Source organism: Microdochium trichocladiopsis (assembly GCF_020744255.1).
Source record: "Microdochium trichocladiopsis strain MPI-CAGE-CH-0230 chromosome Unknown B0I36scaffold_10, whole genome shotgun sequence".
NCBI classification, from domain to species: Eukaryota; Fungi; Ascomycota; class Sordariomycetes; order Xylariales; family Microdochiaceae; genus Microdochium; species Microdochium trichocladiopsis.
In genome coordinates, this window is record NW_025763553.1 from 2,369,449 (window position 1) to 2,394,429 (window position 24,981).

At 54.8% G+C, this 24,981-nt stretch overlaps 8 protein-coding genes across 8 annotated transcripts; 5 read left to right on the forward strand and 3 right to left on the reverse strand.

Annotated features, from left to right (window-relative positions):
• Positions 1–174: 174 nt before the first annotated feature.
• On the reverse strand, positions 175–2,040 carry B0I36DRAFT_367867 (uncharacterized protein; the record flags this gene model as incomplete). The annotated part of the gene is made up of 2 exons (XM_046159532.1): positions 175–1,729; positions 1,790–2,040. The coding sequence occupies 2 exons, from the start codon at positions 2,038–2,040 to the stop codon at positions 175–177; spliced, it is 1,806 nt and encodes a 601-aa protein (XP_046007658.1).
• Positions 2,041–2,786: 746 nt separating this feature from the next.
• B0I36DRAFT_367868 (uncharacterized protein) lies at positions 2,787–3,903 on the forward strand (the record flags this gene model as incomplete). The annotated part of the gene is made up of 2 exons (XM_046159533.1): positions 2,787–2,949; positions 3,026–3,903. The coding sequence occupies 2 exons, from the start codon at positions 2,787–2,789 to the stop codon at positions 3,901–3,903; spliced, it is 1,041 nt and encodes a 346-aa protein (XP_046007659.1).
• A 3,231-nt stretch (positions 3,904–7,134) lies between these two features.
• B0I36DRAFT_32184 (uncharacterized protein) lies at positions 7,135–8,586 on the forward strand. The gene is made up of 2 exons (XM_046153768.1): positions 7,135–7,534; positions 7,604–8,586. The coding sequence occupies exons 1-2, from the start codon at positions 7,300–7,302 to the stop codon at positions 8,449–8,451; spliced, it is 1,083 nt and encodes a 360-aa protein (XP_046007660.1). The 5' UTR covers positions 7,135–7,299; the 3' UTR covers positions 8,452–8,586.
• A 3,201-nt stretch (positions 8,587–11,787) lies between these two features.
• Positions 11,788–12,744, forward strand: B0I36DRAFT_377301 (membrane dipeptidase-domain-containing protein; the record flags this gene model as incomplete). Its single annotated transcript, XM_046160545.1, has 3 exons — positions 11,788–11,844; positions 11,912–12,026; positions 12,131–12,744. The coding sequence occupies 3 exons, from the start codon at positions 11,788–11,790 to the stop codon at positions 12,742–12,744; spliced, it is 786 nt and encodes a 261-aa protein (XP_046007661.1).
• A 46-nt stretch (positions 12,745–12,790) lies between these two features.
• B0I36DRAFT_251908 (uncharacterized protein) lies at positions 12,791–14,953 on the reverse strand (the record flags this gene model as incomplete). Its single annotated transcript, XM_046150650.1, has 5 exons — positions 12,791–13,161; positions 13,233–13,371; positions 13,429–13,822; positions 13,890–14,327; positions 14,484–14,953. 5 exons carry the CDS (start codon positions 14,951–14,953, stop codon positions 12,791–12,793), a joined length of 1,812 nt encoding a protein of 603 aa, XP_046007662.1.
• Positions 14,954–16,740: 1,787 nt separating this feature from the next.
• On the forward strand, positions 16,741–18,586 carry B0I36DRAFT_32230 (uncharacterized protein). The gene is made up of 2 exons (XM_046153832.1): positions 16,741–17,000; positions 17,073–18,586. The coding sequence occupies exons 1-2, from the start codon at positions 16,805–16,807 to the stop codon at positions 18,320–18,322; spliced, it is 1,446 nt and encodes a 481-aa protein (XP_046007663.1). The 5' UTR covers positions 16,741–16,804; the 3' UTR covers positions 18,323–18,586.
• A 781-nt stretch (positions 18,587–19,367) lies between these two features.
• On the reverse strand, positions 19,368–21,549 carry B0I36DRAFT_435265 (amino acid permease-domain-containing protein; the record flags this gene model as incomplete). The annotated part of the gene is made up of 3 exons (XM_046162754.1): positions 19,368–20,577; positions 20,849–21,053; positions 21,528–21,549. 3 exons carry the CDS (start codon positions 21,547–21,549, stop codon positions 19,368–19,370), a joined length of 1,437 nt encoding a protein of 478 aa, XP_046007664.1.
• A 251-nt stretch (positions 21,550–21,800) lies between these two features.
• Positions 21,801–24,082, forward strand: B0I36DRAFT_435266 (uncharacterized protein; the record flags this gene model as incomplete). The annotated part of the gene is made up of 4 exons (XM_046162755.1): positions 21,801–21,894; positions 21,968–22,655; positions 22,875–23,545; positions 23,613–24,082. 4 exons carry the CDS (start codon positions 21,801–21,803, stop codon positions 24,080–24,082), a joined length of 1,923 nt encoding a protein of 640 aa, XP_046007665.1.
• Positions 24,083–24,981: the final 899 nt, after the last annotated feature.

A 24,981-nucleotide genomic window follows, 5' to 3' on the forward strand; every position in this document is an offset into this window, starting at 1 on the left:
CGATATTCCCCTTTTCTTCTGCTGCGTTACATTTACTCTCCCTCGCCTTCAGCATGTGACTGATCGTTCGACTTGCGATCCCAATGACTCTATTGTGCGAGACAAAAGTGATGATTACGGTACTCAATAGAAGCAATGTGAGAGCCAAGGACCAGTCCCGCCAAGCCCCAGTATCTACTTCGAACCTGTGTTGAAACTCTCCCAGCGCGCTATCTCCAGGAGGAACGACGCAAACATCTTCTTCTCGTTTCTATTCTCCTTACGAAGCCGTTTAGTCGATTCCGATTTCGTCGTTGCCTTCAACTTCCCCCTCGCACGCGGAACCCGCGCCGGAGCCTCTGTGTCCACCGGTATGCGCCTGACGATGCTCCTCTTCCGCGCCTCGGCCTCCTCAGCCCGCCTCTCAAACTCCTCCCTGGTCTCCGGGTCCGCTCGGCCATTGTTCCGGTTGTACTCCTTGAGCCACTTGCAATGGACCTTCGTCACATGCAACGCGGTGATTTCACACCCGTTTTGCGCGAGTAGTGTGGTGATGGCGGTGTCGAGGTACACGATGCTTGTGCGTCGCGAGTAGTCGTCGTTCCCGGGCACGCCCAGGTACATCTTGGCGATGACTTCACTGCTGCGCGCCGCGGCGCGGGCTGCGCGTAGTCGCACGAGCGGGGATGTGGCGTTCCGGAAGGAGAGGAGGGCCATGGAGCGTAGGATCATCGCTACGTGCTGGACGTCCCCTGGGTATCTGTCCCCGGTCGTCAGAGCATTGAGAATCTCTTGCACGAGAAGGAGGCGCTGGAATTGTCCCGATGTTTCCTGGGTGTGGTGCTGGAGTTCAGTTTTGATGACCAATTTGATCAAAGCGGCTCGATCAAATGAGGGTCGCTCCTTGCCTTGGCTTTGTGCATAGATTATGTTTCCGAGTTGTTTGTCGAGGCTGGCGGACAGAGTGAGCGTGACGAGATGGTCACGGCCCAATGAATCCTGCACCATCCTCATGACTTTGCGGTAAAGCCTGGCGAGCATCCCCTTGAACTCCATGGGCGACCCTTGCAAGATGGCCAACAGCGCTTTGATGATTGGTAGGAGATGGTCTTGTTGCGGTTGCTGCCACATACTCTGACAGAGACCAATGAGGAAGCAGCGCAAGACGAGGAAAGTAGGCAGTCGCTTCGGGTTTGAATCTGTGGTCTCAGTAGGATCACGAATCTCCGATAGCAGTAGACAGATCCTGCTGAAGCAGAGAACCAAGTTTCGGTCGCTCGGGCGACGGCCAAAGACTTGTTGCGAGTAGGCAAGTAGATCTCGGAACCGGCGCTGGAGACGATTCCACAGCTCAGACTGGTAGAGTGTCTGTATGTCTTGGCAGATGTCTTCGAGCGCTGGCCAGATCTGTAGAACGTCCGTCTGCTCCCGTGAGCCTGTTGGCTCACGAATATCCCATATCCATGTGGATTCTCTGCACGCCAGGTAGAATCGCATGGCCGTATCCGCGGATAGCAGTAGACTCCCAAGATCGTCCAGCTCGATGCGCATTGGAAAGAGGACCAAGAATATTTTCATTTGCAGGGCTGTGAGTGGCTCGCTCTTCCTGTCGGAGCTGGCCTTGGGTCTCGTGGTACCCGCATCCCTACGCGTGCGCTTTCCTGATCCAGAAGGATCCGTTGCTCGGCCGCTTGAGGTGTTGTTCTTCTTCAAATTCCAGTGAGCGAGACGTTTCCGAAATTGCTTTTCGCTGCGGTACGATGTGGTTAGACAAACAGGAGCTGAATCACGGCGCATTGCCATAACTCACGTTTGGTCAAATCCTCTTTCCTTCATTTCTTCCACCAAGTAGTCAAGGGTGCGGCTTTCGGTGATGTAAATCTGCTTGATAACTTGCTTTCTGCTCTCCCAGTCCGCATCGGTAGGCTGACTTCGAGGCGGCAATGGCGCGTCAATCTTCTTGATGACTTGCTTTCTGCTCTCCCAATCCGCATCGGAAGGCGGACTTGAAGGCTGCAAGGGCGTTCCCGTAGGGAAATCAACGTCCGGTCCCTTCAGCATTGTCTTGAAGGGCAATGTGCGCGTTTCTGGAGAAGTTCAAAAGCTCTCGCGAGCAGCGCATGGACCTTGAAAGTGAAAGTAAAGCTGCTTGACGACTGCTAATTATACTGCGGGAGATGAACTTCAAGTATCCGTAGTACCTTGGTATGGTGACCGTTGGCGCTACTTCCAACTGGTTGAACATGCATGGGGCGTCGGACAGGCTTTGCATACCTATTGCTGCTCACAAGTGGAGGCTGTGGCTACTAGAAGCTCGTCTGCAGTCGCCCTGATCTGTGCTTCATTGTAGTGATGCGATTCGTCAAAATTAAATGCCTTTGCATGAGACCCTCACGAGATTCAAGTCCTGGTGCTTCATTGGGCACTCCAGAAGGTCATGCATGGAGCGGCCTGCACTCATCCGTCGGAGCTTCTGCTTATTGGTAGATGGTAAATGCCCGTGCATATTGTGCGGCGCGGGGCGTTGATCTGCACCTGTTGTCTTCTCACCGGCGGCCAATGAAATTGGCATTGGATTGGTCTCACAACCGAGAGGTTACCACGTTAGAGCCTCCCGACAGGCCCAACGATGGACACAAATTGTCAGCATGGACATAAAAGATGTGACATTTCCGGCATGCCTGCCTAGTTGGACTGACATCTGGTCATCCCCGAGTCTCTGACCTCCTCCACTGTGCTCTTGCTTCCATTTTGGTTTTCAATTATCATTCTTCGTTCATCCAGCGTCAATTCAAACTACAGAAGAGATGCCATTTCTACCCACCAACAACAATGAACTGAAGGACATGCACCGAGTGGTTTCGGCAGAACGCAAGAATGCGGAGATCACCGGCGTCGCTGTGGTTCGCAGCAGAACGTTCGACCCCTTGGACAGCAAGTGTGAGCCTCGATGGTGGAAGTTCTGGCAGGGTAAGCTCCACGTCTATTCGCTCCTCACACTTCATATGATTCAGACACTGAGCTGTGTGTTATTGACGCGATGTAGGCAAGGGTGCCATCGAGGTCACGACAGCCCCTGACCTCCAATACACACTTGATCGAATCACAATGGAAGACCGTCCCACCAACCTTATCATTGTTGCGAGCCGGTACATCCGGAACCTTGGCTTCGATGTCGACTCATCGGACAGCAACCTCGAAAGCTTGAAGATTCTTTGTGCAAGCCCGAGATCGAAGCAAGCTTCGGACTCAAAGCGGAACAGCATGCAGCACCAAAAAGCAGAACTCTTCCTTGACGGTGCCTCCACCTTTGGAGGCGTCCGACTGGATCAATGGGGTATGGCTCACGGTCAACACAAGGTCTACCTAGGTGAGAACGTCAAGATCCGCCCCGAGCTAGACATGCTCGAGAAATCCCTCCGCACCGCGTGGAACCAGCGAGCCAACGGAATGAGGGAACACTTCAACACCATGAGGAACACCAACATGCTGGGCGAATGGTGGAAGGAGTGGCGAGGCCCCGTCGCGGGCCTGCTCGGCGCCTGCGTGACGACGACCAAGCTCGGCGTCGCCTTCAGTACCACCACCATTACCGTGTCCGGAAGCTACGGCTTTGGTTTGCTTGCCGGATCCGCCTCCTACTCGACCACCACTGCCGTCGCCACCGCCGCTGGTCCTGCGCTACTTCTTGGCGCCGCGACCGCCGCGATGGTTTACTTCGTTCCCTGGGAGGATCTCCTGGGCTGCTTTCAGTCCTGTTTTGGCTCCTTCTGGGATTGGCTCATGGACCTGATTTCCGGCATCAGGGAGAGGTTTGTGCAGTGGTCTTCGGCGCAGAGGACTCGGTATTCATCGTCGGGCCGGGGTCGGCGAGAAGAAGCTCCTCCGCCTTATGAGCATCACCGCCACGGGCAGAAGCTGTAATGAACGGGCTTTTCTCACGATTTTATTGTCATTGTCGCGACTTTCCTCTGTATTCGCCGGGTTTCTGAAGACTGTGGACGTTCTTATGACGCCATGATCAATTTCTTACAAGTCATTGGTACAGGCCTTCAGCTTTTATAGTCTTATCGCCAAAGATTGATAATCGATTTCATAGTCACTATTCAATGCATGTGATTAACAATACCGAGATGATTATCGGCTACTGCCCCGCCAAGTGCTATGTCGTCCTTCGACCGCTTCGAATCTCTACCGCTGTCTCGCCCTCCGTCTCCACTTCCACCCTTCCTCCTTCTTCTTCTCCTCTTGCCCGCTCTGTCGAATCCAAATATTAAACATTCAGGGGTATATATATTTCTTGCAACCGCCAATGCAATTACAGAAGGAGGGACGAGAACAGACAGACTACCCCACTACTCGGGCCCCCTACATCTCAGCCCCCTCCGGGACCACCGATGATCCACCCTGAAGGCACTCTCTACCAAGATCTGGGATGAACAGGCGGGGCAGTGCGGGCAGACGCTCGACGGCCATGGCGCCTGGGTCCGCTCAGCGGCCTTCTCGACGAAACTCATCGGATTCACGACGACCATGGGTGGGTGGCTTGGTGCGATATGATAAATATTGTTGGAGCCTCCCTGACTGCTTGATCTGCCCCAAGATGTCACCTTTGATTCCTGATTGGCTGTATACGTGGTTGTGGCCTGAGGCACTCATACCGGCACCCCTCACTTATTTACTCAGCTGTCGCTTTCGCCTATTATCTTTGCCTAAAGCATACAGAAAAACGAGAGAAGTTGCTGTTGGTGACGCCAAATCCGGTTGGTGTATGCCGCCAGTTTCCGCGGCGCAAACAGAGTAGGCTGTACCTCCTCTAAGTACCAGGTACTTAGGGACCCCGTAAAACCCTGGACATACTCAAGCGTACCTATGCGGATATCTGGGTGTTACGATCCTGCCTCCGGGGTCAACCGTCTGGCAGGGCGCTGCAAGATAGGTAAAGCCTGTGCGATAACAACTAACACTCTGCTGTCGTTCTCTCTTAGGGGTTGTCGTGTCTCTAGGAAGAAATACCAGTCTCGGCAATTGAGTAACTAGTTCAAGTATGTGGTAAAACTAATACTTAGATTGATTGCTGAAGTACAAAGGTAGTGACCGTTTACAAGGAGATCCTCCTGGCTCTATATAGCCTTTGCCCTTCATCGTGCCTGGTGCCCCGCGATATCATTGTGTCGCGTGCCGACGACTTGTCGTCGCATGGCCGACAAGTGGTGGTCGCGATGCGACTGCCCACTGTCGGCTGCTGACGTAAGTGGGGCGCTTATATAATGTGCTCCCGGCCAGCCTTCGCTGGTCCGCCCTTGTCCCTGGCCTGATCCTGCGGCCTTGTTTGTGCTGGGCCTGTTTGTTACCTCAGCCCCAAACAGTTCCCCTGTTGGTCGGGTTGTCACAAAGTACTCCCTACAGAGACGACAGACGGATCGAGGACGCTCTTAGCCGTAGCCTGGTAGTTTTTGCACTATCGCACTATCTGGGTCGCTAGGTAACCTTCCTCATTCCTTCCTACGAGAAGTACGAATTTGACCCCGCAGACTCCCCTTTAGTCCATGTTCGGCCTGTTAAGTACTGGCCCTAGGTCTGAACAGATACTAGGCGTATTAGATTTACTACGAACTTAGGGAATAAAAGGAGACGATTCGCGCGCTTCGCGAACGCGTTACGCTTTTGTAGGCCCCCCCTGTCTTCCCCTTTTGGACCCGCCTAGGCTCGGGCCAGAGCCCGGGCCCGTAACACGGCCTCCCAATTAGCATCCAGGCTGACGAAGCCCACCGCTTCTACGTTACAGGATTCCCCACAGATCCGAACCCCGGCTTCCCCCAGCAATGGAGAAATTCATAACGGAACATTATGCGGATGAATTACAGGAAGACAAGGGCATACCCATTCTCTACTACCTCATTCGTAGGTTCGATATTAACTAAGAATCTTATTTAGACATAGGAGAGTGGAAATGGGCTCAGCAGAAGTGGGAAAGTGTGTACGACCAACTCAAGGCTGACTTTGAGAGCAACGCCATGAACGCAAGGCAATGATGAGAGATGGGCCAAATGGACAGTTATCTTGCGTATCCGTTCCACCACCTATAGAGGGCCCCGTTAGACCTTTCTGTGTTCTCAATGATATTCACACGGCTCAACTCGTTAGCGACCCCGCTCGCCTCATTTCTCCACAAATAGATTGATCGCGTCCCACGTGAATCATTGTTTGTCCCCGAGCTCTCGCTGCCGTTAATCCGATTCAAGGGATGGGTCTACCACAGGAAGGATGTCTCCTGGCTATCCTTTCCTCGACCATCTTCTGCAGGGTCGGGCTAGACACTCGCACGAGTCTCAATGGTGTCTCGTCACTTCGATGAAAATGGTGCCTCAAAGAAAGTCGGGTTTGTTTGCCTTCACCAAATGCCATTCCAAAGCCGCTCCAGGTTAGCCTCGTCTGGGTCCCCGGACAAACAGTCAGGGTAGTGAGCGTATGTTCATGTGCTGCAGAATCTCATCGCCAACGAGGATCGCGTTTGCCTCTATCTGTTGTTCGTCCGACAGGCTCGTGGTAACAGCTAACCAATGCTAGGTCCCGTAAGTCTGACAGAGAACACGTATGGGAATTTCAGATACCTTGTTGTGAGCATATGTGTGCTGGGGCATGGCTTGTGTACACAAGAGGATGTGGCTTAATGTATCAAAGAAATGGAGTAACTACAAGAAGAACGCCGCTAGCAAACGCGGGACACTGATTGGGTTGCGCTTTCGAAACAGGCGACGGGTTATGCATGCACAAGAATTATGCAACTGCATAAAAAAAAGAAGTTCCTCCGGCCTGACTGACCAAGAGGCTGCAGCTTATGTCCAGACAAGGACCAATCCTCTAGAGACTTTTATGCACAATCGGCCAAGGATGCGGCCTAGCGAGACGGTAATTGGATAGAAAACCTGGATTACGTGGCCAAGTCTGCTTTCTGCACTTCCTGCGGCCTGCGGATGAAGTACGCCACACTGGGTTACATCAGCACGAAACCCCTGTAAATTGCCAATAGTCCTCGCCAATTAACACGAGGCCAGGCTTTCTCCCAGTCAATTGTGGGTTTTACATGGATAAGTATCCCATCTCCCTACCTGAGGCCCGGTCCCCTTGGTCCCTTCTTCACATACCGTTCGGGTGGCGCAAAATCTAGTCACTGATTTCCTTTTCTCTCTCGCCCAAGTGCCGTGCCGTGCCTTGCCGAGCCAATCAACAACGACTACTTTTTCAACGTCGCGTGCCCACAACGACGCCCCATGATATCGGCAGCCCGATGACGGTCCAGTCGTCGCGCTTCGGACAATGCCGCCGCCATACGACAACTGGCCCCACTACTTGAATGGGATCTGCCCAGCCACACGAGAGAGTGGCTTTTCTGAACCTGATGGGCAGGACCAGTACCATCCGGGTCAAATCCTGGACATTGTCTGGTACAACGGGGGGTACTTCGAAGGGCAGAATGTCACCGTATCCTTCACACTTCAAAAATATCGTGAGCGTACTGATGATTCATACCTGAAATGGATCTCCATGCTCAGTATGACGTCCTCGATATCAGTCGTGACCTCCTTATGTCCGATCTGGCTAACGTATTGTTGGATCTCAGATGAAACGACATTGTACAGCCAATTTGAGATCCCGCCGGATAACCACAACTTCGAAACACCTTGGCTTGGTCGCGTTGAACCCTGCACAAATATGACTGCAGTATTGTTCCGTTGGAAAATCCCAGAAGATATCAAATATCTTGAAGGAGATCCTAATTATGTCATTTCAGTCGGAAACGTATCCGGGATAAACACGAGTCAAGGTGTAGGAGGAACGACAGTCGACGTGTCAATTAGTGACCCATTTCTGCTCACGCGCGTTGATGGGTCTCAGACAGAGAACAACTCTGTCGACACCACGACGGCCACAAGCGACCAGGCTGCCGGCAATATGCTTCAGACCAGAAGTTTGATCATCGGCCTCAGCATCGGTTTCGGGCTTTTGGCACTCGCTCTAGGAATTTGGATCTGGTTCTGGCGGCGTCGCAAACGAAACAAGAAAAGCATCAGCAGTAAGACACCGACTAGCGACGTTACCGAAAAAGGGGTCTCCAAACCTGAACTATCGGTATCCAGGGCTGCTCCACAGAGCCACCAAAACAATGCCATCAAAATACAAGAGGTGGATGCAAATACCAGAACCACGGAAACGGATGATAGCAGCCCGTTATCACGACTCCACGGTCTCAGGTCAGAGACGGACAAGAATAGGAGAATCGAGCGTCTCGCAACAGAGTCATCATCTTCAGAACATCAACGACAACCAGGAATGGACACGAGGGAGGACCGAGAACTGAAAGGAATCACACCCGGCGAGCTGAAATCGTTAGGGTTTTACATCGAGGAGCAAAAGACTTTGGGACCACTCAGCAGCATGCTATTACACTCGAAAGCGAAGCCGGTATGAAGCGAGACGGATGCCATCGAAGGGATAATCGCGAAATCCTTCATGTTGTCATCTTCGAATAGACGAGCACACAACTTCGGCAGCTCGCTTGAGGAACGAGATTCTACGAAATACTTCGAGCGACGAGACGGCGCCCCCAGGAAAAGTGCTACGTCACCCGAAGAGCTCCTGTCTCTCGACTGAGTTCCCAGTGCAGGATGCGGTGGAGCCGACCCCATAGCCGAACAATGGCAGTTCGAAGCGCAGACGCTAGCTGGAGATGGTTTACGTTACAAAGCCATGGCTCTCAGTTGCGAACCTTGAATCATCACCAGATTGGACTGAACAAGAATCCCGGCACCAGGCGGAAGCGACAACTCAAAATGTTCGCGATGTTCGCCTTTGTTCCATGGCTGCCTATTAAGTGCGAACGAGCAGACGCTCACTAGGATGCATTTTCTCCACGAACCACTGGTCCCAAAATATTGTTCATGTCGAGAAAGGTTCCTTTTACACTGGCTCACAACTCTCAAGAGACTAATCAGCATGCTGTCCTCAGAAGTAGCCTGATCCCGTGGCAGTGAAAACCAGTGAGGCAAAGATGTGAGAGACTGGAGTTGACCACAGACTGACACGTTTACGGAAGCACAATCGACAGATAACCACGCGTTGGGCAACGTGATTGGTGTTTGAGAATCCATGAAGAAGATCAGCGACCTGGCTTGCTAAAATGGATGTCGTATCGCATCACTGTCTGGGCTAATACAGACAGAGACATGGCGTCGTGCTCGACGTTGCTGTTTCGCATATAGCTAGACAAGCGGAGCACGACTGCGAGGACGACTGCTGGTGGTGGTCCCCGAGGTAGAAAGCAGAGACTGGGCTATCTGGCAGACCTACGCCAATTTATGCAAACACCACGGCAACGCCGTCAGTGATATCCTACGCACCTCGAGAGCTCGGGAAGGCTGTGAGGTAGCACAAAAGATCGTCAGCCACATCATGGTGGCCTCTTGATCTGTGCTGCTGCACACGTCCTTGTTCGGCGAGGCGGAATATCTTCCCGCTGTAAAGGGCAGGCTCCAGTCTAACTTTGAGACGCTGGTTATGCTGAAGCAGTATTGGCCGAGTGTAGAGATGATGGTAAGTCGGACATCCTCTCATAAAGCCGGATTCTCACTTTCAAGAAGTCCTTCAAAGCATGCAGCTGTGCTATGACGAAGAAAATCAGTACAGGATTTCACTAAAGACTACCCAATCACGTGCAGACTAAACGCCTCGTCATATTCCAGGACAACTGCCCGCGCCCCACGATACGGAAAGACTCGTCTCACCTCGACCGGTGGATAATAGGCTTCCTGCCCGAGCACTGGCTTGCTTTTCAGGACAAGCTGAAGGAAGTGCCGTATGCTGAAACAGGGGAGAGCTTTAGCGAATTAGAGACTGTAGCGGCGGCTGCGGACAGGGTGCAGGTCGGGAGTAGCAAGGTCACCAATGGGATTATCATAAGCATGCACCACCAATATTCGAGACAGTCTTGAATAATGTGTATAATGGTTCACCCATAGATACAATGATGTACATGAGTATGTAAGCGTATAGGACTCTCTAGGAGCATATGAATACCACTTTGAGCTGCTCATGTGCAAATAACACCTTTTTATTTGTTTCATAAACAGGTATCGAAGCATCATCGTCATCCTGTTCTGGATACCTCCGCAATCAAGAGTGACCACGATGTGAGATCCGTGCTGAAAATAAGATTCCGTCGACTTGATTTGGTCTCTTTAAGTGCCCAAGAGGCATCCGTTGAGTGCCTGTATACTCGTTCATGTTAAAGCAGAATACCTGGATGCTCATCATATTCAAGAAGTAGGCTGTGTGAGACAACTCTCTGCTCCCTGTCGCAGAGAGCGCTCTTTCAGATTGCCTCGTCAAAGTGCCTTGATGGTACCTTGGGCCCCCTGGACAGCTCAAGCACTGCCGCAGCACAGCCATGGGGCCATGTGCATGCAGTGTGCTTATGTATGCAGAGCCGCGACGCGAATGCAGGACAGTGATTCGTTACACAGCGCGTCTCAGACCCTTGCCTGACAAGCATTGTGCTTATCGGCCTACCCGTGCCACGCCCCACTTTAGGCGATTTCGCTTTCAAATGCTGCACCACCTAAAGGTAGTACTATATAGCAAAATGACGCACACAGCAAAATGACGTATCACAACCCTTAAAACACGAAAATGGCGGCCCAACGACGTCGTGATAGCAAACAGAAGGCTGCATTACGTGCAGAAGGCCTTAATGAAGCTATAGAATAGCTTGAAACCAATCCAGATACGTCGGTACGCGCTACGGCGTGTACTTTCAACGTCTCCGAAGCCACCCTCAGGAGGCACATCAATAGCAAAACACCGACAAAGAAGCAGCACAACCACATGTGTAAGCTTTCAGATGCTAAAGAGGCTGCCGTCTATAGGTATATTGATCGCCTGGATTGCGTTAACCTTGCTGTCAAGCCGCATCACGTTAAAATGTATGTAGAAAGGATCCTCTTCGAGAAAGCTAGTTGTGACGACCCGACTAACAGGGTCGCAAGATCGGGCCAGGGACAAGGGCAGGTCATGCACGCGGGCTAAGAACACCATTACGTAAGGAAGGACAGATGACTCAGCAAAACAAGAGCTGCGCCAAGACCCAAGGAAGTGCACAGCTCCCGGAAGGAACTGCGCAGCGTAATAACGAGAACCGACAGCACCACCTGTCGGAAGGACAGGGCACGATGAAGGATAAAGGATATATTTAGGGGCAGGAGGATCTCCTTGTAGACAGTTATTACCTTTATGCTTTAGCGATCAATCTAAGTATTAGATTTACTACATACTTGAACTAGTTACTTAATTGCCGAGACTGGTATTTCTTCCTAGAGACACGACAACCCCTAAGAGAGAACGGTAGCGGAGTGTTAGTTGTTATCGCACAGGCTTTACCTATCTTGTAGCGCCCTGCCAGACGGTTGACCCCGGAGGCAGGATCGTGACATTTTGATGATAAATCTGTGGAAGCCGCGATATGATAGGCTCTAGATAGTGATCTTTTTTGCGCGGTGGGGGTTCATAGAGAATAGGAGGTAGCGGAGCGAGATAAACAAGAGGGATCATCTGAGCCGAAGGGAATTACGTGATGAGAGAAAGGTTGAACGAAGTCAAATATACAAGAATATAATGGGAATGAGAGCTCACTCATGTATTCTCGACCGAGCTAGATTAGGAATAGTAGCAAAGCGGCAAGTGCGCTAAGCTCTTTTAGATTGCCGCAAAACCCTGCGGGGACAACAGCACATCCTCGATTACAGACTACACATGGCCGGCAACTCTATCGGCATTATCCGCGCGTGGTATCAAATGGGCGTGCGATACGTATGTCTCGACCGCGTCCATCGTCTCCCGAGCCCACAGTCTGCTAATAGAAAGTATGACTGTTCAGATCACGTTGACGCACAACTGCAACAATGCCTTTGCCGACTCCTCCCAGGTTGAGCCGGTCCACGGTGGACTCTCGGCCCTGGGCAGAGGCGCAATCGTGGAAATGAACCGCCTAGGTGTGTCTGTCCCTGCGCGCCATCTGCGCACAAGCACTGTCGAGCTCCATTACCACCTGATCCAGGCTGACCACCACAACCATGCCCGTGCGCACCCTCCACAGGCATGATTATCGACCTCTCCCATGCGTCGCGCGACTGCGCGCCGCAGGTCCTCGACCTGACCCGCGCGCCCGTCATGTTTTCCCACAGCAACGCCCAGGCAGTGTTCGACTGCGCGCGCAACGTGCCGGACGAGGTGCTCGACAGGGGCCCGGCCAATGGGGGTGTCGTCATGATCAACTTCGTGCCGGAGCACGTGGCCGCGCACCGGCGAGACGCCCGGATGCAGCACGTGCTCGACCACATTTTCTACGTGGCCGAGCGGATCGGGTGGGACCACGTCGGCCTCGGGTCCGATTTTGACGGCGTTGCGTCCGTGATCCCGGGGCTCGAGGACGTGAGCTGCTACCCGGGCCTCATCGCGGCTGTGCTGGACCGTGGCGCGACCACGGAGCAGGTTGAGAAGCTCATCAGCCGCAACCTGCTGCGTGTGTGGACGCGGGTGGCGGCAGTGCGGGAGCAGATGGGGAGGGAAGGCGCCCGGCCCGTCGAAGACGTCTGGGAGGGTCGCAAGTGGTGGCGGTTCAACGGCGAGCACCAGATCGAGGACAATGACCCCGGCGACACGCGCGGCTGGGGCTGGTTCGGCATGGACAAGCCCACAGATGCCATCTGACTGGAGAAGAACCGATGGGAAGAAGGCCATGTATAGACCAGAGTAGTCAAGAAAGGAGCGCTACATCACCTAGCATGTCCCCCATGGACGCCGTGCTCAGCCACAAGTCCACGTCAAACAGCCCCATGTCGACCTGGTCGGCATCGACCACCAAGTTGGAGAAGAGGTCCTGGACCTCCTTGTCGCTTCGTGCTCTGCGTGCCCCTGCGGCGCCGTGTCTGAGGTGCGGCACGAGAGCTTGACAGCGGCTGAGGCACGCCTGCCCGAGTTCCCAGCCATGCTGTTTCTCGGCAGCTCTCAGGCTCGTCTGGAGTCTCTCCAGGTCCTCCATGCAGGCTTGCGACACTTCGCATTCCTCGGCCTCCAGCGCACAGCGCAGCAGCAATGTGGCGCAGACCGTCAGGTGTGATGATGTGTCTGAGATCATGACTGTCAACTGCGGCGCTCCAGCGGTAGTTCGGGTTTAGTAGAGATGGGGACAGACGTACAGGGCAGCCAGAAATCGGCAAAGTCATGCTCATCAAGTCCGGACACGAACTCGACAATGTCATGCGCCGCCTTCTGGCAGTTGAGCTGGTGAAACCGGCGAGCTGCATCCGATGGTGTCTCGTCTGACTTGACAGATTCCTGCCGTGAACATCAGCGTGACTGTGAGCACATGCGCATCGGCCGGCGCCAACTCACGTGGAGCATCATGCGGTGGACAAGCATCTTGGTCGTCAGGAAGCAGAGGGCAAGGTGACTGAGGCCTGGCACCCGCGGCCGCCCGGGGCGGGCTTCACACCTGGTCCTCCACTGCGCGTAGAGCTCTTCCCACTGGTCGAGTTCGACTTGGCGTTGTCTCAAGCCCTTAGTAACGCTGTCTGATGTCGCCGCGCCCCGCAGGTCGAAAGCAATGCACCGAAGCCCCTGGGTCGTGGTCGTTAGCCTGCACAGTAGCATGAAACACTCTGAGGCGAGCGGTTCGTGGTCCCCGCACTCCTCTGCATCCACTTGGTCCAATACGTTCATGGTGAGCATAGGCACGTCAGTTTGGGATGCCTGTGTGAGGGGTGGTATGCCTCGGGCGAGCGCTGACCTGAATCCAAAGTTAGTGTATGGCGCATCACGCAGAACCCAGAGCCCGCGCATTCTCGTCTTCTTACCATGTATCATGCACCCTGAGCCCCCACCACAGCGCCGTCCTTGTGCTCCTCTCCGCGTCGGGAATGCTCCATGTGCTCGGGTATCGGTTGAGGCCGAGACAATGGGAGAGGGATACAACCTGTCCCAGAGTCATGGCGTTGCTTGTGGCCGAGTCGACAGGTCGCTGGCCCAGCAGGACCAGGCTCGCCATAACCGTTGACAACTGAGGCGCTGCAAAGGCTTCTTGCACGGCGCCTGCGGCGAGAGCTTGCACCATCGCGTGGTCGGGACAGGGAAACCCTGCTAGGCCGGGTGCGTGCTTCCAATACATCAAAGCGGAAGCATATGCGGTGCACAGCAAGACGTCAGAAGCGCCGTGATCCACGGTCGAAGTGGTTGGCGCGAAGAGATAGTCACTAGATATGATTGGGAATGCCATGTTGACTTTCTTTAAGAACCTGGGAATGAGTAAGTCCGGGGCCGAAGCGCCAGAATGCGGGCTGAGGCACAATTTGATCAGGGTGTCCGCGAACGGGCTCACGATTTGCTCGAGGACCTTTCTGCGGTCAAGGCGAGCAGAGAAAGGGTCTTTAATAGCGGTGGCCGGGCTGGACAGCTGGTAGGTGAACCCGACAGGCTTCTTGCGATCGGTCGAACAGATGCCAATATGCTCCTGCGCAATGGGGGAGGCACGCGCGGACAGCAGGTGCTCCTCGATGACCTGGGAGTCCTGAGCACCCGAAGGGCCCAGGACGTGGACAGGTAGCGAGCTTGAGCCGTCATGCGGCGAAAGTGCCGTCGGCCGGACGTTCGAGATCTCAGCGAGACCGCCATGGGATGCCAGATCACGGACGGCCGCCCTTCGCCTCGACTGCAGCCTCGGCAGAGACCGCCCAGTCGAAGAGGGCGGCGCTGGTCCCTCCCGTGCCGTGGTACTAGCCCGAATAGCATGGAGGCATGACATGTCCCGCGAGCGGCAGCGGCGGCAGCCGAGCCCGGGAATGTCAACCACACAGCCCGTCTTGTGCTTGCGGCAAAGATCACACGCCCGCACCTTGTGTGACCGATATGGTCGTGTCTCCATCCTCAGCTCTTGAGCTGCTGGGATGTGCCTGTCGGCGGCAGCGGGCTAGATGTAGCAGCGGTCAGGGCGATGGTCCTGTTAAGGACTACTCGGGGTCGAGATTGGAGTTACAGCAATCCAGCTTCAGAAGACGGAGGTAGACGCAAGATTGGTCGGAGATTCGGGGACCTAGGCTAAGGGAGCCGGGCGGGACTCGGGTAGTAATATGTGACGTACCGGACTAACAGGGGATTGTTTAGGGCTGAGGAACAGGATAAACAAGGCCGCAGCAACAGGCTATGGACAAGGGCGGGGGCAAGGATTGCCTAAGCAGGGACTTAAGTCATCAAGCGATTGCCCCGTGTTTTGCTTGAACGTAGTGAGAACTAAGGGGTTTGTTTCCCCTTAACCGCCAACGGGATGGCCTCGCCAGGATAGGCAAATTAAGTAACAGCGTCAGAGCGCTCCATACCAACCCGGCCTAGCGCGACGATAAGGAATTGAAGGCCTAAGCCGCCTAGCGGCTAGGGGCTAGCTCGGCAGCGCACAGCCGATACCTGTCTTACCTTCTACCTACCTCATGCATGAACACCATGGCATGCACACGAAGAGAGAGAGGAGTCGTGCTGTGAGTGGTCAGGTTCGGCGGCGCCTGATCGAGGCGTCTGGTTGGGCTGCGATGCCTCCGAATGGACAACCTCGCGAACATCCCCACCACTACCGGCGACCAAATAAACGTAAATCCTTGGACGGGACTTCCCGAGGGCTTCCCGTCGCACGGATGAGCTTTGTTGAGGACGAGGCCAAAATCTACCTGCGTCTCGAACGCCATCAAACCCTTTGAATGAGACTTAGCTGCGCTACGTGAGCCGCCTGAACATGTCGCGTGCGATTGAACTGCCGGATTCCTGCCAGCTCGAGGATCCTGGTGATCCCGATGTCGCTGGGCTTGGGGTACGTATCATGGAACATCCTGACTCGGATCTGACATGGAGTTGGACTAATTGAGCATAGGTCATCATCGCATTCCTCATATCAACATGCCTCGCCTTTGCGATGGTGATCGCGCTGTACTTGCGCTCAGCCCTTTCTGGCGTCTGCAACGATATCGACGAGGCAGTCCTCGGAGCCCTGAAGTATGTCCTCTACAGACGTATACTAGGGCCTGCCGACGAGAACAACAGAAATGAACCGCGGTCCTCCAGGGAAACCGTTGACGCCGTCCTCTTCGACATCCTCTCCAGCCAGAACGACCAGCTACTCGTCCTCGGCCTTGCCATTACCTTGTCCCTCTACGTCCGCCTCTCCGAGCTCCACATGCTTTCCACCTACGCGTTCCGCATGTCCATCTCCACCGCTTGGCTCACCTGTGCTGTGAACATGTGCCTCATCTCCATCGCCCGCGGCCGCCACAGAGACACTGACCTACGCTGGAGGCTCATCGTCATGACAATTCACATCCTCCTCACGGCGCCGCTAGTCATGATTGCCTCCCAGCCCGTCTTCGCGGTCGAGCCATCGCTCTCGGTCAAGTGCGCGCTCGAGGTCATCCCGCAGCTCAACGGCGCGCAAGTCACCGTGTCCGTCCTGCAGTCTGTACTCTTCATATTGATTGCTATTGGGGGTTACGTGCGACGCATGGATCGGCTACTTGGAGTCCAAGCACTGTTCTTTCGGAAGGTATTCAGGCTTGGTGATAAGTACGAGTGGATGATGGACCCCCGTCACACCATCATGAACCATCAGCGTATCAAGAAGAGAGCTCTGGCTCGCATCGCCGAAGACTGGGCCAATCTCCCAGGTCCACCAGGACTTTGGGAGGTTCCCGGACTTTGGATATTTCCCATCGGACTTTGGGGGTTTCTCCGCATCATGCTCCGTGACCTGGTGGAATCGTTCTTATGGGAGCTCCTGTGGCTCATATTCTACTTTGTCTTTGGTATCACGTCCCTACTCGTCTCTTGGACGGCTCTGCCGCCACTCTCGCAGTGGGATTTGTCCTTCGGGCAGCTCGTCCCGATCTTCTCCCTGCTCTTCTTCGCGACACCCGCGTACGATAATTACCTGAGTAAGTGAGACGTAACATATGGTTGAGGCTATCTTGGCAGAACGTGTTTTAGCTAACTGCATGCTTTCATAGCTGCTCGGCGGGAGGCGAGACGGCTTCGCATGAACGGAAGCAACGCTTGGGTCGAGTTCTGGACTGTCGACGGTCGCAAGGGCGTCACAGATGTCCCGCTCCTTGATCCTCTGCATTATCAGCACGAATACTCTGTTATCACAAGAGAAGGCAGCCCAGGCGAAGCTCCCCTAGGCCAGGCGGTTGCAGCTCCTGGTCGTTGGCTCCGGCAGCTATTCACGTGCGGGCCAGGGCCGACCATGCGAATTGACGTGCTTCTTAGTCGGCCCCATGGCCCTCCCGCTCGCTCCTCGACTTCAAGTCTGCCAGGTGATGACAACCCTCCTTCCGAAGATCTCGCCTCACATCCTGCCATTCCATCCACGGGTGATCGCGACGAACACGCTGAGGGCCTGGAGGATGTCACCAAGGCCGCCAAATCCCCGGCGGCGTCTAGTGCAGAACACCTCTCAAGTTCTCAGCGCGACACCAAATCGAAAACCGAGCAAGAAGCCTCTGATTCACGTGGCGGTGGAGCAAATTTCGACACCGATGACGTAGAACGAGGGATAGCTCACACGAACAGCAGCAGCGATCACTCAACAAAGGCCAAGGTTCAAACTCGCAGGACTCGAGCTAGTCAAGATTCCCTCAGGATCGAGCATGTTGATGATGGCGTTGATGATGCTGGGGAGATATCTATCAGTGAGAAGAGACAGCCGGTCGATCTCTCGCTTATCGAGGATGAGTTTACATTCGTCCACGACGAATTACAAGGTAATGATAGATCTGAGGGGCCCGTGAACGCAAAGCAGGACGGTCAAAGCCAGCCACCGAACGACAATTCGTTACGCCCAGGACGCGGACCCATCCCGAACTTTTACGTCCGTCTGTACTCCTCCAACAGGATACTAGTGGTCGGCTCGATTGTCTCTTCTCTCACCTCAGGAATAGTTCTCATGCTCCTCTTTGCAATCTTCTCCGGCGGCGCCTTCGCAGGCTCGGTCCTAGGTCCCAGCACAGAAGTTTGGGCTGTTGCTTCTGGCATTATCGGAGTGTCGTACTTCGCTGCCGTTGGTGTCTACGGCATGACTGGATTTCGGCGACATGTGATAGCGCTGCGGAAGTTCCAGATGCAGGAGGGAAAAAAGCGGGAGCGGCAGGAGAGGATGGAGAGGATGGAGAGGATAGAGATGAATAGGGAAAAGCAGAATGTGTATAAGCACATGCGGCACCCTACCACGTCCCGTCGGACGAACTTCAGGACATAGGCAAACGCTTCTCAGGGATGGTAGGCAGGGCTCGCATCATCCTCTGCACAAATGACGAGGCTGCCAGCTGCCTCTGTGTACTGACACGCATTTGTGAGGATGAAGATGCAGGAACGCAGCGAGGGAGCCTTAACTGAGTGGAATCATGAGAGTGCAGCGACTAGGCTCGCCGAGTTCATCGCCTGACTTCACTCGTTCAGATTCTCACCTAGAACTTAATATTATCGCTTCAATGACTGAATTAGAAATGAATTGAAACTTCCCGATACAGGAGCGAGCGATGTCTCCGGACCCCGGTGGTTGTATGGATCTTACCCCGGTCTGGGTACCTTTCCGGATGTTGCCAAGGTCCGGGTGGCTTTCAGTTGGGCAAGCCAGTCTCAAGGCAGCCTGCGTCACGACCACGACTAAGAGTTCTTTCGAGCAATGAATAAAAGTGCTTTAATGCAACAAGAGCCAGGACACTGGGCATTTTCGTCCAATATAAAACGTCAGTCATGACGACATCTACACTAAAGCCGCTTGAGTTACATCCCAGCCGGTGAAGCCGTCTAGAGTAGGCGCACCTGGAAAGGGGCCCTGGTATGCTCCCATGCGACTCATGTAGTACCTACATCTGCGGGCCAAGCAATCCTTCCATGGAGAATGATGCAGACCTGGGTCCTTTATATAATTGCCTGTAATAGCTTTACTAAATGTTTGGGAATTTGGGTCTATGCCTATTTGCATGCCTTCCCGGCCTCGTCGCGAACATGCTAGCTTCCTGCCCTTCACTTCCCCGTCACCTCCCTCCCCCTCATACCCGACAGCGCCCGCGCGTCTCCCGTCGCGTCGCATACTTTCCTCTCCAGCCGTACTGTCCCTTCTCGCCCCCTCCCGGGGGGGCCCTGGTTGGGTGTTAGCGCGGAAACGCCCCCCTGCGCGTGGGTTAGCCTTAACCCCCAGCCGTTTTAGCGCGTGGAACTTGACTGGGCCGGCCCCTGTATGGCCCGTGCCCCCAGCGGGAACTTGACTGCGCCAAGGCAAGCTCCAGCAGGAATGATTGTCAGTAGGATTGCAGCTCCTCGTCGTCCGCAGCTCCCACTGCTCGATGTGCTCCATGAATATGCCAGTCATGTGTGATATGCTCGGCCGTCATTATGTACTGGTCAGGCATGCCAGGATCAGGGTCCGTCGTTGGCCTACGGCTCACAACCAACTCCCGGCCGCGAAAGGCCATGACCAACTTCAGTCCCAGATACCACGCGATACCCCAGAACGGCACCGAAAGCCCGACGGCCAGCAGCAAGTACCACTGGAGGTTTGTGGCCGCATATGCGTAAGGCGATTCATCCGACGGTTGCGCAAATGCCGCGAGTATCATACAGGCGCAGGCGACGCAGTAGACCAAAGCATATCCCCAGCCGAATGGAGGGTTGAAGTTAGGGTTGGACCAGTTCCTATTGCGCTTAAACTTGAGATATAACAGTCCCAACGACGTGAAAAATCCGTTGAGAATGATGATGACGTAGCTGTAGAGCTTCACCAGCACGGCGTAGGCGATGGACGGGTCGAGCATGGCCGTGAGGGCGATCAACAGGGCCGAGGTGAGAAAGTGTAGCCCCAGTGCGGCCATGGGCGACTGTTCCAGTGTCGGGTCGTCTTCTTCCAGGTGTCTCCCCTTCCACCAGGCCCATGGAGTACGACGGCTGGTGGCGAAGGTGAGTGACCACGGCAGGATGCCCTCCTTGGCAATCTCTTGCTTGACTCGAGACGCCGTGTAAGTCATGACTAGCAGGTTGCCCGAAATGGAAACCGCGATGATGGCGGCCATGACGCGCTTAGCAGTTTCGTTGCCGAACATGTGGCCGAAGAAGACGATGGCCATGTTGCGCTGTTCGTGTAGGGCGGGTAGGTTGCGGGGCACGGCGCAAAAGTACGCCACGTTCACCAGGAGGAAGAGAACTATGACAAAGGCCATGGTGAGAAGCGTGTATCTGGGGAAAACTCTCCGAGGCGTCCTGACTTCAGTGAGGACGTAAAAGGGCTGTTCGAATCCAGAAAAGGCGTACATGATGTACAGGAGGGAATTCGTGACGCTTGGAACCTCTCTGGCTCCCGGTCGAAACGATTCGATAACGTCGAAGTTGGACGTCGCCTTGGGCTCGCCGCCCACCCTCACGCCACCTGCTTTCATGAACCCGAGGACACAGATGGCCACCAGCAATGTTGTTTTCAGCATGGCAAAAGCGCTGTTGAGGAAGAGACCCGCTCGCCTGGAAACCATGTGCAACATCACTGTAAACGCTAAGATCCCGACGGCAATGCCGATGACCGGGCCCTTGGGGTCCGGAGAGTATCCCGCTGCGTTCATGAGGAAATCCCAAAGGCGATAGCGTTTCCAGATAGGTTAGCGATGAGGACAAAAGCGATGCCGTACATGGACTTGACCAACAGCTTTGGTTGGTCTCTCTCTCTCCTGTAAATGAATTCCAGCTGTCCTCATCTGTCAGCTACGCATCGCCTGTTGTGCGAAGTCTGACTTACGTAGTTCTTTTCTCCACCGCTTCGCGGGACCGCGCGCAGCGCCTCATCGTCTCCTGTAGGGAGGAGCGGTAGTGCAAGCCCAGCTGGAGCCAGACCATAAGACCGTAGGTCGCGATGAGCCCGCCGAAAACCCAAAGGAGCAGTGACCCGCCTACGCTCTCGACGCCATCGACGACCAAGGCCGGTGTGACGAAGATACCGGAACCTGAACGACGCCCATGTCAGTCGAGGCCTTATGAGAAACCCAAGGCTGGCACGCCGACAAGTCTCACCGATAGTTCTGTTCAATACCAGGCACGCCACCGTCGTCGGGCCAAGCAAATTACTGCCCATTGGAGTCGTTTCGGTCGTCTGGGCCGCTGCGACATGACAAGGTGGAGGGGGCGGCGGTCGTCTCCTGCGTGATTCTGCCATGGCAGAAGTTAAGTTGTATGTCGACGGGGTATGCCATTCGTGCGAGGCTCCCGACCCGAGCGAGTGGGACGAAGGGCTGAGTATAAGAGGGCGAGATATTCGTCTGATATCGGTGGCCAATGAGCGAGGTGCGGCACACTAGTCTGCCTTACACGAGGATAAGGCTCCGGGTGGACCCTGATTATAGGGATGAAGACGCCACGCTGAGGTCGACCTGTGCTTTTTCTCAATATTCGCAAATGTGGCGTCCAGTCCCAGCGCTTACAGAGCCTTATCAGCCGCCTCATGTTCGGCACAGCCCCCCGGCTTGCCAGCAGGGCAGTATCTGGGCAATATTAGGGCTCTCAGAAGGTCCGGTCAGGCTGCCGTCACGGTACGACGTTGAACTCCTCACCCTCCTCTCTGATCATATACATCCCCGCCTTCTCACGAGGCCCACGCACGAACTCTATCCTCATTCGAATCGCCTTTTTGCCCCATGAATCCATAAGAAAGAATCTCGCAGCCTTCCTGCGGATACCTCTCCGCGTGGAGAGCCATGTCCTTTGGGTTCGGCATAGGGGACATCGCCAAGGCGCTGGAGGTCAGCAAGTGGATATGGGACACTTGCTTCCAGAAGAACAACGCTGCTGGTAAGTGACTCGACCCACACTCTATCTTCCTCCAGGCGAGTCCCCAGTTTGAAGCTCACCATCACATTTTCAGACCAGCAATACGCGGCCCTCGGCGCCGACGTCGAACGGCTCCGCTCGACACTCAATGAGCTCCAATCCGTCGTCGTACATGCTCGCGCCGAGCTCGAGCCCTTCGAAGATGACACGCGAGACATCGGTGGTGACTTCGTCAAGACACTGGAGGACTGTCGCTCTTTTCTCAGGGGCCATGTGGAAGTGACGAAAAACCGCGCCGGCATCATCCAGAACATCAAGTGGAACCTCTTCACGGGCACAGAGCTGACAGAACTCCGCAGCCGGCTGCAATTCCACACCCAGGCTTTGACTCTTGTCACCGCGCCGGAGGGTCTGAGGCTCCTGATCTACATCACCCAACAGGTCGCTGAGCTGAACGACAAGATCAGCTCGTCAACGACGGATGTGCCAGAGCCGCCGGACAACTGCATCTCAGAATGGCTGAGCGGTGTTTTCCGGGAGAATGCCTTCCGCGCGCCGCCCGTCACGTTCGCCGCTCTCGGTGACATTCCATTTCGACAAGGCTGCATCGCCCTTCGCCAGCACTGCACCCATCTCCCGCCCGAGAATAGAGCAGGTGCCACACCGAAAGAGTACCTCGGCCTCCTCAAGTGCCTTTGGCTGATCAGAGTCCTCCAAGCCGGAAGGGATATCAGGAGGTGGCGTAGAGGCTCCCCGTTTCGAATCTTCATCCTGAACGTCAGGTTTGAGATTCACAATAGGCTTGATGATCTCGCGACGTCCACCGCGGCCGCAGTGACTGACAATGAGCTCAAGCCTTTGTAGAGCGAGAGCAACTTACCGTTCCTCATCTGGGATCCCGGGGAGGAGAGGCGGCCATGGGAGCCGTGGAAGCCCCAGTTTGGGTATGAAGAGCTGCCAGCTTTGTTATTGAGACGGAAGGAGATGTTGTTGATCTTCAGGAAAAGCCCTACCGAGATGCGCTTGGTGCGCATGGCCGACTCCAACGGCGAGAGAAACGTGTCGTGCGTCCGTGGCGAACAGCCGTTCAACACAGAAACCGACAAATTCTTACCGCTGTACACGGTGGGCGGCCCCAATGACCCCTTGGCGGTCGAGACATACCGGCAGAACGACTCGAATCCCGAAAGATACGAGTTGGCGGACGAAACCGCGGTTTGGGCACTCCAGCGTATACTTAGCGGCTTCTTGGTGTGCGCCGAGGAGCCGGGCGTGGTATGCAGGCTCTTGCGGGCTGCAGGAATTAGCAGCCTTAACCTCCTCGCAGACGCGAGGACGGACAAAATGGAAGGGCTGGTCCAGGTCTGGCATTTTGATCCTCTCGTCATTGAACTCCCGCTTGATTCGCCCATCGAGCCTTCTGCTCGCTCCATGTCGGTGGCGACAGTGGCGCAGGCCTCGTACTCCTCGCTGGCGACTCAAGCCAAGTCGATATCTCCACGGCCGTCAACGTCTAGGAGCATCGGCGCCGTAAGCATCGCTTCGTCTCAGGCAACGGCGGTGGAGAGGGAGCACCGTCATGGGTCACTCACAGAGCTTCAGCCTCCTATTCGGCCTGCCGTCATCCTCTTTGACCGTTTAGGCTGGACACACACCTACCTTCATCTTGAGAGTAAGTTGCAGCACCTGTCAGTATCGAGTTGCGACCATACGCTGACGTTGAGCCGCGCGGCACATAGTTGGCACGGACGTGTTCGTCAACGAAGCGGCCTGCCAGTGCGCAGCCACAAACGGTAAATGCAAAACTTTGGTCATCACGCCGCGGCCCAGCTTGAGTCGCTTCACGGTTCGACGCCTCTCGGTGGCGGGCGGATCGTCGCTGAAGAAATGGAACCTTCTCCTGTTTGGAACGCCAGGTCTGCGCGGCAAGCCCCACGACTGGGAAGTCGTCGAGACGCTCGAGTGCAAGTACCTCGGTCTGACCTTTCCAAAGGTCGAGGATCGTGTCGATTTTGCAGAACGGCTGTCCGTATATACTCGGATCTACCTGGGTGCCGAGAAAGAATACACGACAAAGAAGGACCGAGCGAAACGTGATGCTGACCGGCCGCAGCGCAAAATCGTCAAGAACACCAGGGGCTCCATGTATAGCCTGTCGACCATGTCTTCGAGATCGACGAATGCCAGCCTCGGCGTCTTGCCTCATTAACGTATCGACGTTTCATATGCCGCTGCCAAAAGACGGGGAAACGTCGACGACGACGGGACGACGGGGATCGTGACCGGGACGGCAATGGCGATAGTAACTGGTAGGGGTAGGGACGAGAAAAAGGACGAGCACAAGAAGAGCGACGGGGAAAAGGACAAATCGGCTTTCTGAAGGACCTCGGGATAAGAGAAATGCGTTGATGAGAATACGCGTCGCATAATCCATCGTCCCTCTATATTTCACGACTAACGTAATCCACAAGTGACTGAGACACACAAGTGAATGAGACACTTTCCGCCCATTCTTAACCCCCCATTTTCTTTCCTCCTTTTCTCCACCAACAATAATGGGACGACAATCAAATGAAAGCGACCTTATCCTAGCGCTTAATGCGCTCCATTCAAACCCAAAATTAAGCGTACGAAAGGCTGCACTACTCTATAATGTATCCCATGCGACCCTCTCACGACGACGAAACGGCCAAGCTGCGAAACGCGATATCCGACCACCCTGCCAGAAATTGACCTCGTACGAAGAGGACAGTATCGTACGATATATAATCGACCTAGATTCGCGATCGTTTCCACCGCGATTAGGTGGTGTTCGAGAAATGGCGGATCGACTCCTCCGCGTACGCGACGCGCCACGCGTCGGAACGAACTGGGCCTCGAACTTCGTACGACGACGACCTGAGCTCCGTACGCGTTTTAATCGAAGAATCGATTACCAGAGGGTCCTTTGCGAAGATCCGGACGCGTATCACGCGTGGTTTACGCTCGTACGAAACATAATCGCGAAATACGGGATCCACGATGACGATATCTATAACTTCGACGAAACGGGCTTCGCGATGGGCAAAATCTCCGCCGAAACTGTCGTTACGACCTCCGATCGACGCG

Coding starts and splice junctions, on each gene's coding strand:
- B0I36DRAFT_32230 (XM_046153832.1), top strand. CDS start 16,805: ATGCTCCGTGACCTGGTGGAATCGTTCTTATGGGAGCTCCTGTGGCTC. Junction 17,001..17,072: donor CGCGTACGATAATTACCTGA/GTAAGTGAGACG, acceptor ATGCTTTCATAG/CTGCTCGGCGGGAGGCGAGA.
- B0I36DRAFT_32184 (XM_046153768.1), top strand. CDS start 7,300: ATGCCGCCGCCATACGACAACTGGCCCCACTACTTGAATGGGATCTGC. Junction 7,535..7,603: donor GAAATGGATCTCCATGCTCA/GTATGACGTCCT, acceptor GTTGGATCTCAG/ATGAAACGACATTGTACAGC.